The 22652-nt window shown below is 37.0% G+C and overlaps 2 protein-coding genes across 10 annotated transcripts; both read left to right on the plus strand.

Moving 5' to 3' along the window:
• The first annotated feature begins 479 nt into the window (after positions 1-479).
• Positions 480-11128, plus strand: LOC126596037 (tRNA-specific adenosine deaminase TAD2-like). Of its 5 annotated transcripts, none has more exons than XM_050262488.1 (9): positions 480-667; positions 3004-3069; positions 7350-7387; positions 7798-7864; positions 8869-9028; positions 9260-9356; positions 10006-10109; positions 10340-10425; positions 10578-11128. In XM_050262488.1, the coding sequence occupies exons 2-8, from the start codon at positions 3004-3006 to the stop codon at positions 10381-10383; spliced, it is 576 nt and encodes a 191-aa protein (XP_050118445.1). In that variant the 5' UTR covers positions 480-667; the 3' UTR covers positions 10384-10425; positions 10578-11128. The 5 variants fall into 5 exon arrangements, with proteins under 5 accessions (XP_050118445.1, XP_050118441.1, XP_050118442.1 ...); XM_050262484.1 differs by lacking the exon at positions 480-667 and adding an exon at positions 1325-2660 and having other exon boundaries at positions 10340-10383; XM_050262483.1 differs by lacking the exon at positions 480-667 and adding an exon at positions 1343-2660.
• Positions 11129-12411: 1283 nt separating this feature from the next.
• Positions 12412-22125, plus strand: LOC126596035 (uncharacterized). Of its 5 annotated transcripts, XM_050262482.1 has the most exons (9): positions 12412-12656; positions 18067-18213; positions 18333-18791; positions 18861-19396; positions 19845-19905; positions 20002-20108; positions 20947-21040; positions 21528-21575; positions 21922-22125. In XM_050262482.1, the coding sequence occupies exons 3-9, from the start codon at positions 18333-18335 to the stop codon at positions 22024-22026; spliced, it is 1410 nt and encodes a 469-aa protein (XP_050118439.1). In that variant the 5' UTR covers positions 12412-12656; positions 18067-18213; the 3' UTR covers positions 22027-22125. The 5 variants fall into 5 exon arrangements, with proteins under 5 accessions (XP_050118439.1, XP_050118435.1, XP_050118436.1 ...); XM_050262478.1 differs by having other exon boundaries at positions 12413-12656; positions 16363-18213; positions 18333-19396; XM_050262479.1 differs by having other exon boundaries at positions 12413-12656; positions 16383-18213; positions 18333-19396.
• Positions 22126-22652: the final 527 nt, after the last annotated feature.

Consider the following 22652-nt stretch of genomic DNA (forward strand, 5'->3'; position numbering starts at 1 on the left):
CTATTCACTCTAAATAGTAATTGGCTTTGTGCAAGTCCACCTGTTAGAGAAGAGGATGGGCAAGGGCAAGCGCAACTATTATTCACAAATATATATTTTTATGTTTTACGCCTTGTAATTCTGTGCTTAGTAAGTTTGTTCTTTGAAAATAGGGTAAATCTCAATTTACTACCCTGTTTTGTGATTTTCAACATTTAGTACATGACGTTTTTTTCGTCCCAACATACCTAAAGTGTTAATTTTGAGACAGTCTCATACATCCGTTAGTCTTGCTGTTAAGTTTCCCGTTAACTGATGATGTGGCATTCACGTGAACAATGATCGGGCGCCACATGTCAATAAGGATCCTAACTGGATATTAAAAATTAAAAAAATTAAAAATTACAAAATTACAAAAAAAAAAAAAAAGTTGTCTTCTTCCTCACACCCCCGACCCGCCATCCCTTTGACTCGGCCATCGACTCCCTCAACTCGCTCGAGTTCCCCTTCTCCTTCTCTTCTTCTAAGCGCTTATAGCGTCGCCCACAACAACAATCGTGCTAAGGGTTAGGGTTTCCAGTTCTTTACTCTGATTCTTCCAACAAGTCTCTTTCCAATTCTTAATTTTATAGGGTTAGGGTTTTCATTTCGGGCTTTCTCTCCGTGAGCGATTTTTCCCGACTCTCAGGTGAGTAATTCACTGTTTCGAATTTGAATTTTTCTTTTAAATTAATCTCAGTGGAAATCCCTAGTTCAATTGCTAAATTTTGTTGAACTTTCTCTGTGTGTTTTAATTTGGTTACTGAGTTTTGTTATCAGAGCTTTGATTTGTTATTTGAATTTCACTTTCTGTTTGTTTATCTGAATTCAGAAACTCCATTTGGCTAGTTGAATTTCATTAGGGATATGTTCCTCTTTCTGTTTCCATCTTGTCTTTCTCCTTGGTTCTCTTCTGCCTGTTTCTTGCTATTCTGAGCGGCCGTTGGAAGCCCGAATAGAAGAGGCTGTGGTCGATTTGTTTCTCTAAAGCTCGCCAAAATAGCTCAGGTAATAGCTCCCGAACTTATTAGGGTTTGATGTTGTGTGCCTTTACCAAGAGAGGGGAAGAAGCGATGAAGGAGAGTCGGAGAAGGGGAACTCGGGCGAGTTGAGGGAATCGATGGCCAAGTCAAAGGGAGGGGAAGAAGGGACGAAGGAGAGTCGTCAAAGGTGCAGAGGTTGGGTGGGTGCTCTCGGAGAGAAGGGAGGGAGGGCCGGGGGTGTGAGGAAGAAGACTGTTTTATTTATTTATTTTTTTAATATCCACATGGGATTTTATTGACACGTCACGCTCAGTTATTGTCCACGTTGGCACCACGTCATCAATTAAAGGGATATGTAACAGTTAGGCTAACAGATATATGAAACTGTCCCAAAAATAACATTTTAAGTATGACTTTGGACGAAAAAACATTCATGTACAAAATATTAAAAATCACAAAACTTGAGGATAAACTGATATTTACCCTTGAAAATAAAATTCCGTATTTAACTTCAAATAGAAATCAAAGCAGAATTACAAATAAGCATAATTAATTAAATGAGAAAGACGTAGATAGGTAATTAGTCTGCCCCTTACCTGTCCATTCAGGTCTTTCAATATCTTAAACTATCAGAGGGTTGTGCAATTTTTTCCTTGTGCTGTCTTTACACTAGTTTTACGACTTGCAAGGTTTAGTGATCGTGAGTGCTATTCTTCTTGTTGGTTAGATGTGGGCTTTCCAAAGTTGAGGAACTAGTCTATTCATGATCAGTTTATAATTGCAATTGTGATATTTCTTTTGGCTTATGTGACTTTTTGGTTATGTTTAAAATGTCAATTCCATTTTCTTGATAATTTCTTTTAAAAATTTTTTTTAGTGAAAAAGGCTTCCAATTGCAGTAAGAGGACTACTTTTTTCTTTGCTTTAATTTGAGGTAGGCCCTTGTTTTTTCTTTGCTTTATTTCAACTATCAAAATCCCTCTCATTCTCTATTGTTGAATAAAACCCTAAGCAATGAAACTATAAACATGTTGTTTGAGAAAAATTATTTTTGACGAATGGAACACGAAATCGGTGTTTCGAAAGCTTTGAAATCATTATTATTGTTATTGAAAAATGTTCAAATGAGTCTAAACATTTTTTTTTTAAATCATTCAATTTGAAATCATTGGGCAAACTAAAGTTCATATAGTTTGAAATCATTCGGCAAAATTAAAAATGAGTGTTATAAGATTTGAGAAATGTGGGATGTATAAAAAATGTGGGGTGTGTGTAGAAAATGTAAGATGTATATTAAGAACGTGGGCTGTGAGGGTATTTTGGGGAAGAAAGTGAGGTGTATTAAGATAATTTTTAATTGAAAAAGTAAATATGAGGTGTATTAAGTACGTGATGTTTATTCAATCATTTATGGGATGCTAATATAATAAGCCTTTTTCAATTGAAAATTCCAGATTTAATTTTAATGGACTAAATCACCATGGAAAGATCTGTCCCGGTAAAACAAGTAAAGAATAAAATAAAAAATCAAGTTTGTGATCTGAGGGAACGTCCCAGATTAAATGACCCGGACGGATGCGGAGAGACAGATCCGTTTTAATAGGAAAGAAGGAAACGCCGCAGCCTGTTGCCCTCAGATTACTTGGCGCGATACCGGGGGTATGTAATTAAGCCAATATTTCCGTCTGTTATTAGTTTTTCCACCTGGTACTCTTCTTTCCTAAATTGCTCTCTCAATTTTATTTTATTTTTTATTTAATGTCTTACGATTTCCCCTTGAATTTGTGATTGCTTGTTGAAATTACGATTGCCATAATTTGGGATTCAATTTTTGTTTGTTTGTTGAAATTAGGGCTAGCGTAATTGGGGATTTTTCTGGGTGTTGGCGTGTTTGAGCATGCACCCAACCCCGTTATGGGGAAAAAAATCGACAGACTTAACATTTTTGTGTTCGATTTTTGTAATTACAGTATTTCTGTAATCTTTTAATTGCTTTCAACAGATGGCATCTCTTGGAGAAGAGTACCCTGACGACACCCTTAAATTTATGCGTCTTGCTATAGAACAGGTAATGCTGCGGCTTCACATTAGCTGGCTGTAACCTTAAGTTGTTGGATAGTAATCGGTAAATTACAATAGCTACTATTAACATCTTAAACTAGGGGAGGTTTATAAACTGTGGGATGCGATTTGGTTTCAATTTTCAAGGAACTTGTGTTTCTACATTTCTGAGACAGCATCACTTCAAACTCTGTATTTCCTTTTTTATTCTATGATGTTTTGTTTATCTTATGCTGCCGGTCTCAATCCCGGATAAATGAGGAGGGGGAGGGCGTCAAGTAGTCGACAGCCGGTACTTCGTTTTCACGTCGAATCCCAATGAGAACAGATCCTAAACGAAATTGCTGAAGTTAGGTCGTCACTCGGACGTGACGAGTTGTGTGGCCTGAGCACAATGATGAGTGAGCAAGGGTTGCAGAATCTCTATCGGTGCCCGAATGCAGTGTCAAATGAGTAAGAATGTTATAGAAACTTTCTTTTTGAACGATTCCACTCAAAGTTGTTTGAAAACATCTGTTTTCATCAATTTTGCCCCAGACAGGTAAAAGAAGTATTTTGACCTTACTGGACGAGTGAGTCAAAGAATCTAGGACATGAGGGTAGGGTTCAAGAGAGCAAAATGCATTTAGGAACGTGGAATATAGGAACCTTAATGAGCAAATCTATGGAAATAATGGAAGTTATGGTGAGGAGAAAGATAAGTATTATGTGCCTCTAGGAACTAAGTGGGTCGGTCTTAAGGCAAAAGAACTTGAAGACTCGAGTTTTAAGTTTTAGTATTCGGGCACAAACAAATCCAGAAACGGTATAAAACTCTAACAAGAGATGTTGGAGATGTTAATAGGGTTTGGGATAGAATTATAGCAATCAAGATTGTGATAGGACAAGAACTTATCAATGTGATTAGTGCGCATGCTATTTGATTTTTCCAACCCATGATGAGTTGTCTCGAGTCTATTAGGATTTATAGTTGTAGAAGATTACATCGTTTACCAAATTGAAGCTGTTTTCCCAAATGAAGTTGTTAATTTAATTTAAATTGTTTACCCAATTGAAGTTGTTTTCCCAATTGGAGTTGGTTTCTCAATTGGAGAATGATTCATAATTAAATTCCAATTAGGATTATAATTCTTATTGAAGAAGACTTTTATTATGTCTATATAAATGGGCTATTGCACTAGTTTTGAATTGGAGCAAAACAATAAATTGTATACTACTTAATGAGTAAAGAGTTAGAGAATATTGTAAGGAAAAAGAGTGTGCGAGAGAAAAGAAAAGAGATAAAAAGTGTATTTCTTGTTCTTGTTCATTTAGTTTTTTCGTTAAGTCTTTATCCTAGAGGCTTGATAAGATTATTCGTCTTACTCATTGATATATTGATATATTGTTGTTGCTGTTGCCTTGTGGATGTAGGCACATATAGTCGAACCACGTTAATTCTTGATGTTATTTATCTTGGTTGTTTTATTTTCAACTTCTGAGTTTGTTCTGTTTTTTGCATTTTAAATGCGATATTCACAACACATGCACTTCAAGTTGGGTTGGATAGGAGTATGAAGAATTTGGGAAGATCTTGGAAAATTGGTCTAAGGAATCTCCCAGACAGAGAAGGTACTCATAGGAGGAGATTTAAATGGACATGAGGACAATGAGACAATCAACTACAAGGGTTTCCATGGTGGCCATGGTTTTGGGGAGAGTAATGAGGTGGGGAAGTCATTTTTTGTAATGACAAATGATCTATTTCTAGCCAATACTTCTTTAAAAAAAGAGGAGCACGTGATCACCTATAAGAACAGGTCATCAAATACACAAATAGATTTCTTTTTAATGAGGAAGGGGGATTGTGAGATAGAAGAAAGAACAAGATCTTGAAGTGTCCAACAACTAGATGGTGGAATCTAAAAGGAGAAAAACAAGTCACTTTCAAAGAGAAAGTACTTGCCCAAGGTGTTCAGAATACAGAGGGGAATGCTAGCCAATGTGGAATTCCATGGCTAGCTGTATTCGAGGTATTAGGAGAGTCCAAGGTTTTGCTCCACATTAAAAGGAATCTTGGTGGTGGAAAGATGAGGTACAAGAAAAAGTTAAGGTTAAGAAGGTTTGTTGTAAAACCTTATACAAGGATATAACTGATGAAAACTGTGAGAGGTATATAGTAGTGAAGAAGGCAAAGAAAGCCATGAGAGAAGCGAAACTAATGGCTTTTGACAATATGGATAAGTGTTTGGGTACCAACGAAGGAGAGTTGAATATCTATAAATTGACGAAAGCAAGGAAAAGGAGGACAAAGAGACTTGAACTAAGATGCATCAAGGATGAAAAAGGAAATATTTTAGCTACGGAGAGAGCGGTTAAAGACAGATGGAGAGATTCTTCTCAATGAAGAACACAAAAGGAGTACTTCTTTAGGCGAGTTGCGTAACTCGGAAGAGTGTAGAGATTACTCATGCCGCCGAATTAGGAACGAGTAAGTGGTTGTAGCTTTAAAAAAGATGAAACATAGAAAAGCAGTAGGTCTCGACTGATCAAAGTGTGGAAGGTCTGGGGAGACACGGGTATAGCATGGTTCACAAACCTTTTCAATAAGATTTTGAAAACGAAGATGCTAAATGAGTGGCGAAAAAGCTTTGTTACCTATCTACGAAAATAGGTGACATACAAAATTGCATGAATTATAGGAGTATTAAGTTAATGAGTCATATAATATAGCTTTGGAAGAGAGTTATTAAGTATAGACTGAGGCAACAGACATGGGCCTTAGACAACCAATTTGGGTACATGCCAGGGTGCTCAACTATGGAGGCAATCTATCTCTTACGGAGATCGTGTTAGGATTTGGTTCATTTTTTGTTAAAGTCCTATTTTATTTAGGATTGTATTAAGAAAGCTAAAGGTGCACATATTTTTGTCCTAGTCCTAAGTTCAAGAAAGAGAAACAAGTGATGGAGAAGGTGCCCTAGCCCTAAAGCCCGCCTATTGTATGCAATCGTATGCACACGGCTGACGGCCTAGCATAGCTCAATCAATCAACGTCGCTTCCAAGTACATGACAAATCCAGGAAAGCAACTTGGGATGCAGTCAAGTGGATTATGTTACTTGAAAGGTTCCTGGCGACAAGGGATTATGTTTGAGAAGTAAAAAGAAAATGCAGGGGTGTTAGGATATGTTGATGTTGACTATGCATAGGTGTTGGAATATGTTGATGTTGACTATGCAGGGGACTTTGACAAGAGAAGGTCAACTTCTGATTATGTCATTACATGCGACCAATCAGTTGGAGGGCACTACTACAACTAGTTACAACTTTGTCGACCACAAAAGCAAAGTACATAGCTCTGGCCAAAACGAAGCAATTTGGTGTAGTGGCTTGGTAAGTCAAATGTGAATCACTTAGGATTATGTGAAGCTGAAATGTGACAGTCAATGTGTCATTCACTTGACAAAGAATAGCTTTTCCATGGAAGATCAAAGCACTTTGGACTAAGGTATCACAAAATCCGGGATTGGGTGGAGTCCAAGGAGATTTGGGTTGAAAAGGTTCACAAGGATGACAGTCATGCAGATTACCTAGCATTGCTTGAAATTGATCAATCTCATTGATTGATTAACGTTCAACCTCCTCACTTGAGGTGCAATGAGGCAAGAAGAAGTTTGCCCTCCTCACTTGAGGTGCAATGAGGCGAGAAGAAGTTTGCCAAGGTAAAGATACTGTAAGTTTTATGGAGCTGCTTCAAGAAGGTTTGAATATACTTTGGGTTGCAACTGTCATGACTTGGTTTGACTCACCAAGGTGGAGATTGTTAGGATTTGGTTTGTCTTTTGTTAAAGTCTTATTTTGTTTAGGCTTGTATTAGGAAAGCTAAAGGTGCATAGATTATTGTCCTACAAGGATTATGAAAGAATGTACAATTAGACTAGGGACATTTGAAACGAAGACCTACAGATGCTCCGGTTAGAAAATGTGATTATGAGACATAGGAAAGAGGGTAGAGAAAGACCTAGGGAGTTGGACTGAGACTTTAAGAAAGACATGGAGTATTCGGAGCGAATGGAAGATTAGGGCAAAACCGAGCACAGTGGCATTCTAGGGCTGTTCTGGTTCCAATCATCCAACAGAAATTTGTGTTTCAGGCTATATTAGATGATGGAAACTTTATGCCTCATGTGAATTCAATGCTGTGCATGCCACTTTATTATTTTTTTAATAGTTATTTTTGGGCGATTAAATTTGCTATGCTTTTCGGTGTATAACTTCCATATTTGGTCCTGCTTTCGGTTTGCAGGCAAATGAAGCTTTGGACAGCCTTGAAGTTCCTGTTGGGTAAGTTTTCTGTTAATTGCATAAACTGTGTTTGCCACACTTTTACGAGTCTTTATACTCCTGAGCTTTATACTCACCCGTTTTGGCCATTTGATCACATAACTGCTGGAAATAGGTTAATATACCTTGTTATATATGTGTAGCTTGAAAATTATTCTCTTCTGAATTTTGAAAGTAGCCCTGTTGCTCATTTAGGGCAAGACTGTAGGGGTAACACAACTTTTCACTTTATTAAGCTTCCCAAGCCGAATTAAAAAATTTAAAGTATCATATACCCATCTTATCTTTTTATTCTTCTGATCACCTTCTTGAAGTTTGATGTGACATGAGCTCAATTGCTTCTTGTGTTAAAAATCAAGGGTTTACTTTATATTAATGCACTTTTCTAATCTATAAATTTGATTGAATAGCTGTGTGATTGTTGAAGATGGGAAGGTCATAGCCTCGGGAAGAAATCGAACTAATGAGACACGAAATGTAAGTTTACCATTGGTTCTGATGTTGAAGAAATAATTGTTCCTGTTTATCTGGATATTTGTTTCTGAGCCTTCTTTTCATTTGGCGAAAATCCCAATACCTTGTCATGTCTCTGGTTTATCCATAAAAATAATTTTAACATCTCAATTTCTTATTCTCTTAAGTTTTGTTTGGGGGAGGGACTTCAAAATTCCAAGGCATATAGGCAAAATAAAGAAGAAATGAATCACAAAAAGTTAGATAGGAGGAACTAGAAAATGCACCACATGTGCATAACAAAGGCACATAAGAGGAATTTGTAAAATGACTCCTTTAAAGTAGTCATTTGCAAATCCCTCTCGCATGCCTTTTCCTTTTGTAATGCTCATGTGGTGCTTTGTAATCCTCCCATTAAACTTTTTGTGATTCATTTCTTCATCACTATGTCTAAATCCGTTGAATTTAAAAGTTCCTCACCCAACTGTACCCTTAAAGACAGTTTTCCTTGGAACCACAAGGAAATAGTGGGACCCAGTTAATGCATTAACTCGAATATCTTGAGGATTGTTCATTGTTTGTGTATATATGTTCATTGTTTGTGTACATAGCTTGCATCTTTAATGCCTTACCGATTTCAATGAGGGTGGGTGGGTGTTCAGTTTGATCTTGGTACTTTACTGTTCTTTTATTTTTCCTGCCTTCTACTTTGACTCAAAAGTACAGTTCTATGGTTAAATTCTTGGATCAAATGTTTCAAAATAATAGATGAAATTCTTGGATCAAATGTTTCAAAATATACTGACTGTTTATTGCATTCTTTGGAGTCTTTCTTACAATTATAGCATTATAATAATTCATAATATATCTGTTTGGCACTTGCTTGCTTTCTTTAATGTTCACGAGAACTCTGTTTAATGTTCTCAAAAAAAAAAAAAAAAAAAAAAAAAAAAAAAAAAAAAAATGTAAGCCTTTTGAACTGGGAACTTATGAGTTTCTAATCTAACGTGCTTGCCATAAAAATGCAGGCTACAAGGCATGCAGAGATGGAAGCCATTGATACTCTTCTTGAGCAGTGGAGAGAACAGAGGCTTTCAAAGTCACAAGTTGCCGAAAAGTTTTCAAAATGTAGACTCTATGTTACATGTGAGCCATGCATAATGTGTGCAGCGGCTTTATCATTTATTGGTATGCCCCTTTTCTTATGGGAATTGTTATTAGCACTCCAAAATTCTCATTCTACACTCCAAACTTTCTATATTTAGAAAGAAAAATAGACTTGTGAGGAGTGTAGAATGATATTTGTGGAGTGCCAATAACACTTCCCTTTCTTATAATCTGCAAATAAATGTTGAGATTTCTTTATCTTCCTTTTGTCACTTGGATTAATGTAGAGGTGACTCTTCCTCCCATGTTTAGGAATAAGGGAAGTATTTTATGGTTGTGCCAATGACAAATTTGGTGGGTGTGGATCAATATTGTCATTGCACTCAAGTAGCTTTGAGCCACAAACGAGGTTCATTTCTGAACCCACATCACAATCAAGATTTGATTGAGTTTTTGTAGTGTCTTCCCTAATCATTGCTTTTTCTCTGGGTTATCTTTAACAAATTGTTCGCTTGTTTTGGTGTACCATTCCGGGAGAGTTTCTGAATAACATAATGCAGGGAACCACATAAGTATCTATATATAGTAACCCGCTGTGACTGACAGACACGCACCACAAAATTCATAGATATATGCACATATTTGCCATCAACAATTTAATATCACAAAACATGAAATCTCTCACTAAAGATGGGGTGTTGAGGACATCTGATGAAATCTTTTCGTCATTGAGATTGTGCCGATTCTTATCGCACCACAAAATTGGTCTTAACGTTGATTGTTTCCCATGGGTTTAGTGGGTTCTTAATAAGTTAATCAATACATTCAGCCAAAAAGAAAACTAGTTAGACAGTACAAACAATCCTACCATACAGAAACCATGTTGCCTATTTATTGACTTGGCTGTAAGAGGTAAGCTGGAAGTGTTTTTTGGTGATTCCTTAGCTGTAGCTAATGCTGAAGACTCTCTGGAATTCTCCGATTTTCTAGCCAACATTATTGTCTCTCAGTCTCACTTTCTGATTGTCTCTCAGTCTCACTTTCTGTTTGTTGTATAGTGGTGGAGCTCCAAAGGGGAAAGGATTCAAATGCACTGGAGGGATAATGGCAACAGAAGCAGTCTCACTTTTTCGCAGTTTTTATGAGCAGGGAAACCCTAATGGTATCTAGTTCATGTTTAATTTATATTTTTTCTGGAATCTAATCGTTACTTTTACATTTTATAGTTTGTCAACTCCTGCTCATTGGAGGATTTCAATATGTAGCACAAATTTTTGTCAGATTCACTGCCCTTGTTCATGTTCGTTACTTAGAATATTTCATCATTTGGTTAAAAGTATTTGAGATTTTTCTTCGTGTCTTTAATTTACTGTATTGTTTGGTTTCTTTCAGCTCCAAAGCCTCATAGGCCTCTTGCTCAACAAGCAACGCAATGAGTACGTAGAGATTCAGTACTTTCTCACCTCATTTATCAAATGGTACCATTGAGTCTTTTCGAGTTCATTTTCTCTTTTAATTTGATTGTTTTCTTGCTCGCTTTGCAGTTTCTGTTATGTTAACGTTCTGTTTGTACCCTTTGTTGTCCTCTTTTTTTTACTGTTTAATGTAACAATCGTTAATTTGATTTCAGAGGTCAAAAATCAAGTGCAAGACCAAAGCAAGACCTTCCTAAGGTTTGCAACAGCCCAAAATTGGATTTTGCGGACTTCGGAAAGGGAAACGGATGAAAACTTTGGGAAAACTACACGAAATATGGATCTCTTCGATATTTTCTACTATCACTACAATTATGTAATCCAAAGTTGGTTGAATTTATAAGAAGCTCGTTTGATGTTTAGGATAGGTTTGACTTGACGGTTCACTAGATTTAATGAATGTCGAACACAAGATATGTATGTTAACCAATGTTTTAAAAAACTCGCCTCGAGGCGCGCCTAGGGTGCCCTTGAGGCTGGGCGCCATGGCTAATGCCTCAGTTTTGCTGGAGTGGGCGAAAGGCTTCGCAGGAGCCGCCTAGGCGCACCTCAGTGAGTTTTTTTTTTTTTTTTTTTCTTTACTCCCAAACCCAAATTTTGGGTAGGATTTTAACTGCCTCATACCTCTTCCTTACACTTTTGTCTCTATGCATTTTTTCTGATTTTTTATTTTTTATATAATGGATGTGTGTGTTGTTTGCGTGCATTGTTATATGTGTGTTCATTATGTTTTTCATCCTCTATTTTATGCATATATAATATAATATATGTATATATATGTGTGTATATATATATTTATAATATATGTGTGTTCAGGGTGATTATTGATTAATAATCTTTTTATTTTTAATATACTATATGTGTACGCTCAGTGTATATATTAAAAAATTTAGGTCCCGTGAGGCTTCGCCTCACGCCTAGGCCGGGCTTCCCCTCGGATGCCTCGCCCACGCCTCACACTTTTAATACACTGATGTTAACTTGCATATTCTGTCGAAATGGAGGTAGAAGATGGGGAAGTCACAAAACAGACCTGTCCCACTCAATCCTACTAATTTTTTTGGGGATTAAGAGGGACAAGTTTTCTTCATGATTTCTCTATCTTTTACCTTTACCTGGATAAAATATGCAAGTTAGCAGCCATATTTTCATTCAACATTCTTTGGAATTTGGTGACCTGTCTAAGCCATGCCAATCCTAAACATCAAATGAGGCCGATGTTCCAAGAAAGGCTGTTTGGAGAGTCCATAATTCATAGTTAAATTTGAAGTCCTAAACTAATGAGAGTATCGAACTCCTTTAATCGCAGACTTAATGGGCTGATAACTTAAGCAACAGAAGTTATGCATTTCATGGAGAAATTCTTAAGTACATAGTTCATATGGTATTGACACATGCATAAGTGTAGTAGAACCCAATTTGTAACGATTGCCTGATGCATATGGCTGGAATGAGATTCATAAGTGTATGTCATGAGTGTTAGTTACCTTTTGTGCAAGTGCGAGATTGTTGAAGCACGTCCGAAAAGCAATTGGCGTACCAACACATGGGTGGTTATTCTTGGAAATCCAATTTCAAGTTACAACTACAAGGGCAAGGGAGAAGATTTGCGGGTCAAACAGATGACCTAATAGAAGATTAGCGCTATTAGGGTGAGTCCAAGGAGTACCTTAAGATATAGGGACGAGAAAGTAAGAAAGTTACAATTTGAGACACGTGCGCTACGGTTCTAAAGTCCTAAAGTAATTTTCTAGTCATTGGATGATTTATTGGGCTATCGAACATGTGCAAATGTATATTTACGTCGTTTTTGGTTTTTAATCTTGAACAAAATATGTAGAGGCGCAAAATAAACATATCAGTTTTTGTTTATGAAGTCGACTCTAATGAACAAGAAGAGGAGAAAAACGGTGCGTGTTTGTTATTCAATATACTTGTTGAGCAACAACAAAAATAATCAATCTATATATATTGGATTAAATTGGTTAATGGACCTTTTGATCTTGAAACTTGTGAAAGGAAAACCCAAAGAAATAAAGTGTTAAAAAAGGCATAAAACCCATCTCCCACTCTGTCTTGGGCTCTTCGTTTGTTTTCCGTAAACCCCTGTTCCTCGTCCTTGCCTGCAGACAAACAACAGACAATGGCACCTCTGCAGCATTCTTGTCTGTAGTTGAAAGCGCCAAGTTCTTCCTCTTGCATGTGTTGGGCCTTTGATCCTTTGCACATCTATGGTAATGGTGTCCCAATTTCCTATATATGCAATTATACATACATATATATATATATATATATATATATGTTCTTGTTTTTGGTTTTCTTAGTTTAGTTTTAAATGCTTTACTCTTTTCTGCATATCATAGTTTTCCCCTATAATTTTATGCGATTATTTACTAACATTGATGCCATTTATTGTTGAAATTTGTATAAACCCCAATTGGGTACGGATCTAGGTTGCTTTTCCCAGTTGGGGTTTACCAAATTGGGTCCATATCCATGCCTTCCCCCCGCGCCGCGGCGTTTGTTAGATTTACTTTACACTGATTTGGTTTAGTTTTGATATAAGAAAAAACGAAATCAAAATTCGGGTTGTTTTAGACTCTGTGCCTGGAATTGGGGTTGAATGTCACCACCTTTTGTTGGAACCAGATTTTAGTTGGTCTTTGTGGAACAGTTTTGAGTGATTGATCTTATTTGGTTTCTGTATTTATTTCCCATCCATCGTAATGTATGAAGAAAGACTGCAAAAGTAGAGAATTCAGCAAATTTTTTCGGTGATTATTTTATTGTAGTTAATGAAACTTGAAAAATGTCGTAGAAGTTTAACTGTGTGTCCATCTAGGTTCCATATTGGCATCAAATGAATAGTTTCCTTTTAAGTAATAACCGTAAATGCAAAGAATCTGTTCTTTCCATGTTATTAAATACTTAGTATTGCGATAAAAGAAAGATGTGCAGGAAACAAATGTGGAAAGTGTGTGCTTTTCTATGACATGCATAGGGGACGTGTTAAACTTTTAATTTATGCGTGGCGTTACACACTACCCTACCCACCTTGAATTTGGTCTTTGTAGCATGCCTCAGTGCTAATTTGAAAAATAGATAATACTTTAGTCCGTATAACATTGCTGAATAAATAAAATGCAATCATCTAATTGATATGTTTCTTAATTTCGCACCTTAAATAGAATGCATAGATTTCTTCAGGGCATTAGAGAATATGTTAAGCAGACAAAAAGAACCAAAAGTTTCGCTGATAGTTATGCTTTATGATTTGGTGGCTTATGCCCACAACCTCATGACGTTTTAGTATTCTTGTCCAGTTACATTTGGATGGTTGAGTTTATTAATGCTTTTAAGTCCTGCAAAATTAGGCGTACAAATTATGTTGATTCTAGATGAACTATGATTTGACTGGAAAAAAGAATGAACTGGGATAACGCTGATAAATATAACTGGTGTGAGTTTCAGCAAAGTGATGTATCTTCTTGGATATGTCATGCTACAAAGCAATTATATTTGTTCACCGAGTGCCTTTGTGCTTGCATAATGTATTGGGAAGTTATTGCTCTGCATCGCTTCTCCTTTTCTAGGGGTTTGAGGTATTGCCTTGAGGCAGAACAGGGGCATTGAAAACTGGAAGTTCAATTCCTTTGTCTGCAGCCATGTAGCTCTTGTGGAGATTTGATTGGGAATAGAATTCTGATGAGGAGTTCGTTGGTTGGAGCACAAAGATTGGTATACCACTTGGTAGCAGATTGTAAGCATGTATATTTTGTGCATGATGTGTGGTGTGGAAATGCCCAATGTTTGATTTGGAAGGTAACACATGATTTTGTCTATTATGGAGGTGTGCCTCTTGAGCCCTATGTTTTAACTTTTATAAACTTGAATCACTAGGAACTGGTTTTGGTGGAGGATTTCTTCTAAGACTTTAATTGGAGTGAAGGTTTGTGGACTTGTGGTCTTGGGGACAGTTGGGTGAGGTGGAGTTTTAATATGGAGAAGAGCTTGGGTCTAAGATTTTTGTTAGCGCTCTTTTGGGGATTCATTATCATAAGGAAGCTTAACCTTTGGTGTATGCTTTTCGCTGACAATATAGTATTGATAGATGAAACTCAAGAGGAGTAAATGCGAAGCTTAACCTTTAACGGTAAGTGTTGGAATCTAAAGATCTTCGCCTAAGTAGGTTAAAGATTAAGTATATGGAGTGCAAGTTCAGTGGGAACAGAGGTTCAAATGAGTTAGGGGTGAGGATTGGAGATCAAGAAGTACCAAAGAGCGAACGCTTTATCTGTCTTGCAAAAGAACGGAGAATTGGATGGAGACCCTCAATCAAAGAATACAAGCTGGATGGATGAAGTGGAAGAGTGCATCAGGTGTATTGTGCGACCATCGTATGCCACTAAAGCTCAAGGGAAAAATTTATAGGACAACAAGGCAAGCAATGCTTTATGACACGGAATGTTGGGCAATGAAGCATCAACATGTACACAAAATGAGTGTAGCAGAAATGAGAATGCATCTATGCTTCGTTGGATGTGTGGGCACACGAGAAAGGACAAGATTAGGAACGAGGATATCCGAGGTAAATTAGGAGTAGCCGAAATTGAAGATAAGATGAGGGAAAATCGGTTAAGGTGGTTTGGACATGTGAAACGAAGATCTATAGACGCTCCAGTTAGAAGATGTGATTACGAGGCAGAGGCTCAGGGCTAAAGGGGTAGCGGAAGACCTAGGAAGACTTGGAAAGAGACTCTAAGAAAAAACTTGGACTACTTGGATCTAACGGAAGACATGGTACAAAACCGAGCGCAGTGGCGTTCTAGGATTCATATAGTTGACCCCACTTAGTGGGATAAGGCTTTGTTGTTGTTGTTGTTGTTGTTGCTGCTGCTGCTCTTTTGGGCAGGGGACATTATTCATTAGAGGATTTTTGATGATTGAAAATTTGATCTAAACGGTCGGGTACTAATTAATAGATGCTATATCTGGAAGAACATTTTGTTTATTGGTATTGTGAAAATAGTTTCCTCGAAAGTAGCATTTCTTAAGTATAAGGACTTAAATTTTCATTTTAATTAGGTTTCCAAGTATTGCAATAAGAAAACATACGCATCAATGGGTATGCAGGGGAATAACTGAGGAAAGTGTGTGGTGCTCCATGAAATTTTACTAATTTCTTTTTTATGGGCATGCCAGTTGAAATTTTACTTACGTATTGCATTACCCAATAACCCACCTCCCTTGAATTTGGTGTTTGTGGCAGGCTGCCATGCTGATGTGTATAACAAACATGCTACAAATTTTTGATACATATGGCATTTCTCAATCAGTAAATGTGTAGTTTTAGTTAAGATGTTTCTGTTTTAGTTTTGATATGCATCTCAAAAAAATTACAAGGAAAATGTTGCACTGAGTGCGGGAGATGATGAGGTATTGACTCCATGTAGAAGTTCTAGGAAAATCTGCTTTGGGGTCCAAGTGAAATTTGTTTCGGACAATAGAGTGCGTTGATTTCTCCAAGACGTTGACGATATGTTTGATGGAAAAAGCCCAATGGCTTTTCTCTTAGTTATGTTTTGTGAGTTGGTGTCTCATGCCATGACTTGATTGTTTTTGGTTATTCTCTGCCAGCTCCATTGTTGCATCTTGATTTTAGTCTCAACCAGAAACTTAGCAATCTCAGGTGTCATGATTTGTTGATGATTTTACATGGTGCTAAGCTTGTGCTGATACTGGTTATTGATCGATATAAAAATAGTCATTAAGAATATACCAGATGTCATATTTCAACAAATTTGATGCATGCCAAAGTGACAATTTTCATATTGGCAGGGTGGTATCTAATGCTTAAGTGACTATTGCTTAAATATGAATGTTTTAGGTCTTTTGGGCGTGCACAAGGCTCATTTAGGTTATTAACTGAAATTATTGCAGTGCATCACTTGTTCTTATAGGAGTTTTGAAATTTGGAGCAATTTGATGGGTTGAAGAAACTGATTGCCTCTTGCGAATGGGGGCTTCACATCCTGGAAGCTTAATTGGTTTTACGATGTGGACTTGAAGAGCTTGTGGAGATATTTTTGGGGAAAAATTTCTGATGAGGATTTCGGTGGTTGTATCACAAAGATAGTTATATAGCACATAAAAGAATTTTGTATTTCAGATAACACTTGGTAGGAGTGCATGTTATCAAGATGTGCGGTGTGCCCATTGAAGAGTGCTGACCATAATTTGTTTGATTTAAAAGCTGTAAAAAATGTTTGTATGTGTGTGATGGAGGTGGCATTTCTTCAATCCCTATATTTATTGTGGATTTCTTTAAATACTTCAATCGTGGTGAAGATGGTGGAATTGAGGACCTTCATTAGGACTTTTTTGGATTTGTTCACTAGAGGATTGTGATGATTAGTTCATCAAAAAGGGAAGATGCTAGTTATTGGTCGACAATACTAAGAAATTGCATATGTTATTTCTTTGGGTCTCGTATTGATGTTGGGATATATCAGGAGAGAGATTCTGTAAGCAGTGTCAATGCGTTTTTTCTTGTGTTTGTGGTCCACATTGCATTAGAAGAGTCATAGCACTCTGAGGGACGCGAGGTATATGGGTCAAGGGTGTTTAGTGTTTCATGTCTATGGCTTTATATAAATTCCGCTGGTGTATGATTCCAGCAGGTCCTTAGTCTTTAATTTCTTTTTTCTCTAGGATTCGGTTATTTCCTGTTTATTAGGTTTGTTCTTTGATTAATTACACCCTTATGATTCCCTTTAGACAGATTTAGTGATTGAATAAAATTGATGGAACTTTGCTTCTCTGTAGGTTTGTGTGATTCCTAGAATCCCTATTGGTGTAACCCCAGCAGTTTCTATCTTTTTCTCATATTGTTCTCTAACAGTTTTCTCTAACCCTTTTTTTTTTTTTTTTTATTAATTTTTTATAATTTAATCTTTTCCTGTGTTTTTTATAAACAAGTAATGCGACCATCAAGAAATCTAAACGGGTTGGCATCCTTTTCTATTAGAAACTGAGCATGTCGTGCTTCGTACTCTGTCCCGGAGTTAAAGATATTAAAAGGATTATTCTCTTCATTTGTTATTTTGGAACCTTTAAAAAATTTTGTTTACTTATTTATGAGGTGGTTGTATTTATTTTATTTTGTTGAAACTTCTCTTGGCGATGTGGGATGAAAGTGGTGTTTATCCAAAAACGGGTGTTTGAGGATATTGCTTACTACAAAGAAATCAATTAGGGTTTAGTCCTTTTGCTTTCCTTGTAGTGAAATTTTATAATACTGGCCCACCTAAGGCAGCTTCTTAAGTAGGTTTGACTGTAGATATTGTAAGCAAACAGTGGAATCTGTAAATTACTTTTTCTTTGTTTGGTTGCCCCCTTCCTTGTTAGAATTCCTTGGGTGATGTAACTATTGTTGGTGATGTGTTTGTGGAGGTACCATGTAGGGTTTCGTCATGGTGTGTGTGTGTCTCAAGCAAGTTTTTGTTACCTGTTTTTGCTTGGACGATGAAGAGTCTGACTTTCTTTTTCTTTTTTTTTTCATTTTTTTTTTCCCAACTGAAGAAGTGCATGAAATTGTACAATATGATCCCCATTTTTAAAACTTGTTTTGCTTGTTGGAAACAGAGAGTTAGATGCTGTAGAATGAGGAAAACTTTGGGGGATGCCTCTTCTGTCATATGAAACTCATATTTCAAACATATTATAGAGTGATTCAGCGTGTTACTGTGGTACTTTGAAGCAACAGACCAGATATTAGTGAGGTGGTTTCAGGTGAAATGCTGAGTCTGAGTTTCCTTCCTAGTTCAATTGAAGCTGCTATATTTTGTGTATCTAATCGTGGGTTACACGATGACTTATGTGATTCGGTGCCTGGTGCTGAAACTTGGCAGATGTGTACAAAATGCGATGATCATTGCAGTTGCAGAAGAGCTCAACCAATCTCTGAGGAAAACAAGAATTTTGATGATTCCCGCTCCTTGATTTTTAAAAGTAGCTCTTCCAAGCTTTCAGCAGTCACCATGTCTGAAAGTTCTGCACCTAATCTCGTTTATAAAAGGAGGAAGTTACGAGGAAACCCTGTCATCGGGTTTCCAGGAGGTCAAGAAAACACTATAAGTGGTGATTATTTTTCTTTTCTAAATTCTGAAGCTTCTGCAGTTGCTGGTAAGGAACGACTTGCTTCTCAATTAGAGCATGAAACTGAAGCCACTCGAGCTCATTTTGTAGCTCCTCGTTTATGCAAGAGAGTCTCTCATGTTTTAAATTCAGAATCTTGTAATGGATGTTCTGCTGGTGAGGAATTAGTTTCTGATGAAGCACCTAAAAAGAACGTGCAAAAACTTTTAGAGGTAAGCAGCGTAAATGATAGTTGTTCATCATCAAAGTCAAATATGGAGCATGCTTCAACTTCCATGAAGACTTTAGTACATGAAACAGGTGAGTGCTCCTCTTCTAGTGCAGTAGTTATGGAGGTTGTGGGAGACCTGTCTGAAAAGGATCTATGCATCTCTATTCTTAGAAGCCATGGACTGCTTGGGGATTCCCAGGCTACCATGAACAGTGGTTCTGCTGAAGACACTGGCACCATTGGCAGTGACATCCATCGCCGGTCATGCACAATTTGTAGTCGTTCTGGAACCACTTTGAAAATGCTAATTTGTGATCATTGTGAAGAGGCATTTCACATGTCGTGCTGCCACCCCCGTATGAAGAAACCTCCTATTGATGAATGGTTCTGTCATTCTTGTTTGAAAAAGAAACATAAGATTTTACAGGAGCAAGTGACCCAAAAATCGCCAAATATCACGAGTGTCATGAGTAGGGAAGCATCACCCAAGGGCCAAATGAATCCCATAATGTTAATGTTGAGAGACATTGAACTGTATAGAACTAGTGTTCGGGTTGGCAAAGGGTTTCAAGCGGAAGTTCCTAACTGGTCTGGCCCAACAAATGGGTATGTTTATTCCGTTATTTACTTTTGATGCAGTTGAAGTTTATAGACTGCCTTCACTAGTTGGATTATCCTTGTGAAAACTGCCTGCTTTACTTGTCTCTCTTCCTTTCGATTGGTCATGTTTCAAATGATATGTACTAAGAAGGTAGCCACTACGTGGTTTATATAGGAGGGTAAGTAGTTTCATTTGGTTTTGTGCTTTGAATCCTTGTTTTCAGAGGACTTAGCATGCCAGGTAGGACAGATCTTCTTGTTTCTGCTGCTTGTATTCCTAAACCATTGGCTTGCTGCCCTGCATAGTTACCTGTGTGGGATCTTTTTTTCTCATGTGTTCTAGGAAAGAAAATTGTCATCATCTGCCTTTCCTAACTCTGTTTCGAATCATTATTTTCTTTCATTTTGCATGTTACTTACAATGTACAGCTTTTGTTATTTTGATTTGATATAGTGATATCAATGGCATTGGTGAACCATTGGAAATAGACTCGTCGGAATATGCTAGATTCAATGTAAGTACTTGACGTGTCTTTATTTGTAATCAGCTTTTCATTTGGCATGAGAGATTTGGAAATTTTATGGAGTAATGGCACATCTTTCTGTTGTAGGGGCTGAACTGCAATAAACCTTCTAGACATAGCTCTATAGGTAATTGGCTTCAATGTCGAGAAGTTGTAGATCGCTTAAACAGAACTATTTGTGGAAAGTGGCGCAGGTAATTTATTTATGGTTGTGTTAACACTTGGCTGGAACCTGTGAAGGTTGTGATCTGATTATTTAGTTGGAAGTTTTCTGATACGTATGGTAATATATTTGAGTGACATTACTTTAACGGAGAACATGAAACACCGATACGAATGTATGCATGTTGTTTTTGACTTGTCAACCTGATCGTTGTAAAATATTTGAGAGATAACCCCAATCTAAGACTGATGGTACTTTAGATACTGGAAGAAAGCATCAAAGCTTCCCTTCTTTCCTTTCCTTACTCTCGATGGGTGTTTTTATTCGTTTTCCATCTCTCTCATTCCTTGGTCTTAGTGATTGAAGATTAAGATTTGACACTGGAACTGGAAAACCAATTTGGATGCCAAAAAATCAACAATGGGACTTATTTATTTGATGAGAGTAACACACTGCAACCTCAAAGACTTGAGGCATTTAAAAAATTTAGCAACAATTTCTCGACCTACCCCTTTATTTGGATGGAGAGTGATTGAAGGTTGGCTGAACTCATGTTTCTCTCCATCCTTATAACCCAAATCGCAGCTAAGACACTGCAATCTAAAAAACTTTAGCCTTGTTCCCACCCGGAACCTTGTCCTTCCCACTTGAAATTATACCACAAATCTTACGGCTGGATTATTTTTTATGGAAATTATCTCGAAATATAAAGTGCACAAAATAGTTCACAATGAGTTTTTTGGTATCTTGATATGTCACTTAATACTATTGATCTAAAGTTGTGTTATATCGCTTTTGTTCTCTTAGTCTTCTACTTTTGTTGTTGATTATGCTTGACATTTTAACAAATATGGAAGATTCTCGTATAGCAGGGCTCCTCTTTTTGAAGTCCAAACTGATGACTGGGAGTGCTTCTGCTCTATCCTTTGGGATCCAAGCCATGCTGATTGTAACGTGCCTCAGGTGGACATATCACTGACACTATTTACATCTCTATTTATAGACTAGTTTTGAATTTTTAGATCTTTCGTATAAAACTCTCAGAATTAGAGGAGTAACACTAGTAGGTATTCATCCGCTCAAATTCTCTTATAGGATCCTTAAAACGTGATCACATTTTTTCTGTGACCCAAAAGAATGGATCACATTTTAAACTGCTAGATTAGATATAAATGGTTGGGATTGCATCTCAACAATTGTGCACCTCAACTATCCATATCGAACCTACTGAGGGTTATTGGGATTTCATTCACTCGGATTTTGATATGACTTGACTGAGATGTAGTCATTGGGGTAGACCACCTCACTATTGTATTATGTCAATGTATTTTGCTTCCTTCACTTTGATTTTATCTTTGTTCTATGCTTTCTTCACCTTCATTATAAGCTGGTCTGTGTGGTGGCCATCTTTAAATCTAACGTCATCCCTCTTCTTTTGTGTTTGGCTCAGGAACTGGAAACGGATCAAGTTCTAAAGCAACTGAAGTATATTGAGACGGTATGTTACAGGCACTTGCTCCAATAAATAAGTTTTTGGATATGCTGTGTTCATTCAAGTTGTATAAAATGATGAGTGCTGACTATCCGGAACCAAGACTACCGTTTGAATTCAATCTTATTTATTTTAGCCAGGGTAGGCATGGGTAGATTTAGTAAGAGAGTTGAAATGAGACGCTAAAGTTTAGTATTCAAATTCATACGATGTTGCATGGTTTCAAATTCATGTGCTTTTGCTTGAAAATCCTTTTCTGAATTCTTATATATGCCTAATTGCTCCTCGTAGGAGCATAATATTATCGTACTGGTTTTTCTATGGGTTCTTATTAATTTCTTATGATGTGTAGCTGAGGCCCCGGTTATGTGCTAAACGGCATACTTTGGACGGAACCAAGAGTGCTGGTGATCTGAAAACCCCCATAGTAGGTACAAAAAGTGTACAAACTCTATGATATGATGAAAACTTGTGACAAGCGTGTATAGAACCTGGCTCGTTGAGTCGTTGTACATCATAGATATCAAATCGAGTTAGAAATTTTGACCACAGTTAACTGGATTATGGTTTTTGTAGGCAAAGTGCACGAGCCACTGGCTTCTGTGCCACTCTCTCTCTCTCTCTCTCACTCTCTCTCCCTTTTTCTCTTCTTTTGTTGTTGTTAAGCTTAACCTCCTTGTTAAGTCACCAGTGTTTACTGTTTCATCTTTCAATGGGGTTAACTGGAATATGCTGGACTACACAATGTGACAAGTCTTTTTGCTGCATCAAGATATAAATTAAAATGCTTCTTTTTTTGAGGTTGCAAGGAATTGAAATTGGGTCTATCAATATGCCTTGGTCCTATTGAATGTTTGATCATCCCATTAAATTGATGACACGTTGAGCTTGGGACCTTTATATGGGCTAACCTGTTATTTTAATAGAGAATTAGATGTTTAAAGAGATAAAATATATAAATTGATACAATTCTAAAACTTTAGTGTGCAATTTGAGAAAAGTAGGACTTCGTGGTCTTATTTGAAAATCACCACAAGCTGCAAGTGTAAAATGTAGCTACCACCTGAAAAGTATTTCTGTTAC

Source organism: Malus sylvestris, chromosome 13, assembly GCF_916048215.2.
Source record: "Malus sylvestris chromosome 13, drMalSylv7.2, whole genome shotgun sequence".
Lineage (NCBI taxonomy): Eukaryota > Viridiplantae > Streptophyta > Magnoliopsida > Rosales > Rosaceae > Malus > Malus sylvestris.

Bases quoted from the DNA above. Each gene is read 5' to 3' on its own strand.
- LOC126596035 (XM_050262478.1), top strand. From the start codon at position 18,333: ATGTGTACAAAATGCGATGATCATTGCAGTTGCAGAAGAGCTCAACCA. The intron at 20,109-20,946 runs GTAATTTATTTA...ATTCTCGTATAG, and splicing joins ATTTGTGGAAAGTGGCGCAG to CAGGGCTCCTCTTTTTGAAG. The intron at 21,576-21,921 runs GTATGTTACAGG...TATGATGTGTAG, and splicing joins AACTGAAGTATATTGAGACG to CTGAGGCCCCGGTTATGTGC.
- LOC126596037 (XM_050262484.1), top strand. From the start codon at position 2,577: ATGCGGAGAGACAGATCCGTTTTAATAGGAAAGAAGGAAACGCCGCAG. The intron at 9,029-9,259 runs GTATGCCCCTTT...TCCCATGTTTAG, and splicing joins AGCGGCTTTATCATTTATTG to GAATAAGGGAAGTATTTTAT. The intron at 9,357-10,005 runs GTTCATTTCTGA...TTTGTTGTATAG, and splicing joins AGCTTTGAGCCACAAACGAG to TGGTGGAGCTCCAAAGGGGA.